General features: G+C 48.3%; 2 protein-coding genes across 2 annotated transcripts in view; both read right to left on the reverse strand.

The window, feature by feature from the left end:
* Positions 1-2,190, reverse strand: part of LOC119421085 — a gene marked incomplete at its 3' end in the record, with an annotated part of 641,076 nt that overhangs the window by 479,689 nt on the left and 159,197 nt on the right.
* Positions 7-2,190, reverse strand: part of ikzf1 (IKAROS family zinc finger 1 (Ikaros)) — a 37,923-nt gene continuing 35,739 nt past the window's right edge. The window contains exon 6 of the mRNA XM_037689129.1: positions 7-1,252. Coding sequence (XP_037545057.1) covers positions 549-1,252 — 704 coding nt within the window. The 3' untranslated portion in view covers positions 7-548. The remainder of the gene's footprint in view (positions 1,253-2,190) is intronic.

Consider the following 2,190-nt stretch of genomic DNA (forward strand, 5'->3'; position numbering starts at 1 on the left):
ATGGTGGTATGAAGTGGGCTAATGGTGGTATGAAGTGGGCTAATGGTAGTATGAAGTAGGCTAAGGGTGGTACGAAGTAGGCTAAGTGTGGTACGAAGTGGGCTAATGGTGGTACGAAGTGGGCTAATGGTGGTTTGAAGTAGGCTAAGGGTGGTTTGAAGTGGGCTAATGGTGGTATGAAGTGGGCTAATGGTGGTATGAAGTGGGCTAAGGGTGGTACGAAGTGGGCTAATGGTGGTATGATGTGGGCTAATAGTGGTTTGAAGTGGGCTAATGGTGGTATGAAGTGGGCTAATGGTGGTATGAAGTGGGCGGAGATGGACAATGAAATAATGTGCGCAGCCTAGAATACAGTTTTGCAATCAGTGCACACAGAAACAGGTTGTGATTTTTAAAAACTGGGCACTTGACGCTGCCACACAGCTTGTTGGTCGCTTATTTGCAAACTCAGAATTCAGTGAGACTGCAACAGAAACTTTGTTAAATTCTTATGAAATTTTGAGTTGCCAACTAGTCTCCAACAGTTGCTCTCCAGTGAGACGCCACCTTTAGTAACGATGCTCTCCTCGGGTGATGTGAGAGGAAAACTCGTATCGATCTTGACTCCGGTGACCGCAGAGGTTGCACTCAAAGGGGTCTCTGAAGCCGTGGCAGCCCATGTGGATGGTGTACATGACGTGGTCCAGGAAGAGCACGCGGCAGTGTTCGCAGCGGTACGCCCTTACCTGCTCCCCGTCCGACGTCACCACCTTGAAACCCTCAGAGGCCATCTCTATGCTGGCCCGGATGGTGTCGTACTGCCTCTGCTGCTCCTCCTTCACCAGAGGCAGCACGCCGTTCCTCATCCCCGAGGTGATGTGGTTGGTCAGGTAGATGAGGCCGGCGGCCGCTGCACCCGGTCGATCCTCATTGTTGCTCTCGGTGTCCGTAGAGTCCTGGCCACTGTGGCTGGGCGAGCCGTCCTTCTCACTGGAGGCGGACTTGGAGTTGGAGAGCAGGAGCAGGTTCTCAGCTGCACTGTCTTTGGCTGACAAACCGGTACCAGAGAGGCTTTCTGTGGCCGGTTTGTGGAGGGGGTACATTGAGGTAAGACCAACATCGGAGGAAGAGGCCGGGGAGGTTTGGACCAAAGGCCGGAGCGATTCAGCCCCCAAGTAGCTTATGGCGCTGTTAATGGCCTGGTCGATCACGTGGGGCTGAATCAGTTCTCCAGAACCTCCGTCATAAGACAGATCTGACAGACGCTTGTCTCCTGATGGGAAAAAGAAAAATGGGCGTTACTGATGCGCTTCAACTTTCACCTGTCTCTTCTTCTCTTCATATTCTCTCTCGCCGAGTTTAAAAAATACAATGTTTTTATCTCTTATTATTTAGGGGTGTAACGGTACAAGTAAGTCCCTGTTCAGTACAAGTTCAGGTTAAAGAAAGAAATTATGATTTTTGGTTTTATTTTTTAGAAATGTTTAAACTCCTAAACTCTGAGAGGCAAACATGCAACACAAACTAGTGGAGAGTCTCTGGCAGCAGCTATTTACAACAACACTGGGTTCAGTTGGTAATTATACATCCATCCATTATCTTTACCCACTTCTTCCTTTTCGGGTTGCGGGGGTCACTGGTGCCCATATCCAGCAGTCACTGGGCCAGAGGCGCCCATATCCAGCAGTCACTGGGCCGGAGGCGGGGGACACCCTGGACAGGTCTCCAGTCCAGCACAGGGACACATAGAGACAAACCTAACTAGCATGTTTTTGGTCTGTGGGAGGAAACTGGATTACAGTAGTCCCTCGCTACTTCACGTTTTTTTTTTTTTTTTATCTCACTCTATCGTGGTTTTTCAAAGTAAGATTGGACATGACACACAATGGCTGATTGATGGATGAGCCGCACAATCAGCATGGACTTTTTATTTGAAATAAATTATTTTAAATTATTTAGCACCTGTGTGCAGCCCTCAGCTGTGGGAGAAGATTCCTCCTGCAGCTGATCAGCTGATCTCCGTGCAGAGCGGAGAAGTGGGCGTGGCCGAGAGTACAGCCAAAACAGAGAGCTGAAATCATGACATGCTGTGCTCTTTTAGAGCGTTTAGAGTTTCGAAACGTTCTTTACAATATTGCAAGAGTGTGGGAAGGGTGTAAATTCCTTTATTTATTTATATACATACATACATACATACATACATACATATAT

This window comes from Nematolebias whitei, chromosome 1, assembly GCF_014905685.2.
Source record: "Nematolebias whitei isolate Nwh7 chromosome 1, NemWhi1, whole genome shotgun sequence".
NCBI classification, from domain to species: domain Eukaryota; kingdom Metazoa; phylum Chordata; class Actinopteri; order Cyprinodontiformes; family Rivulidae; genus Nematolebias; species Nematolebias whitei.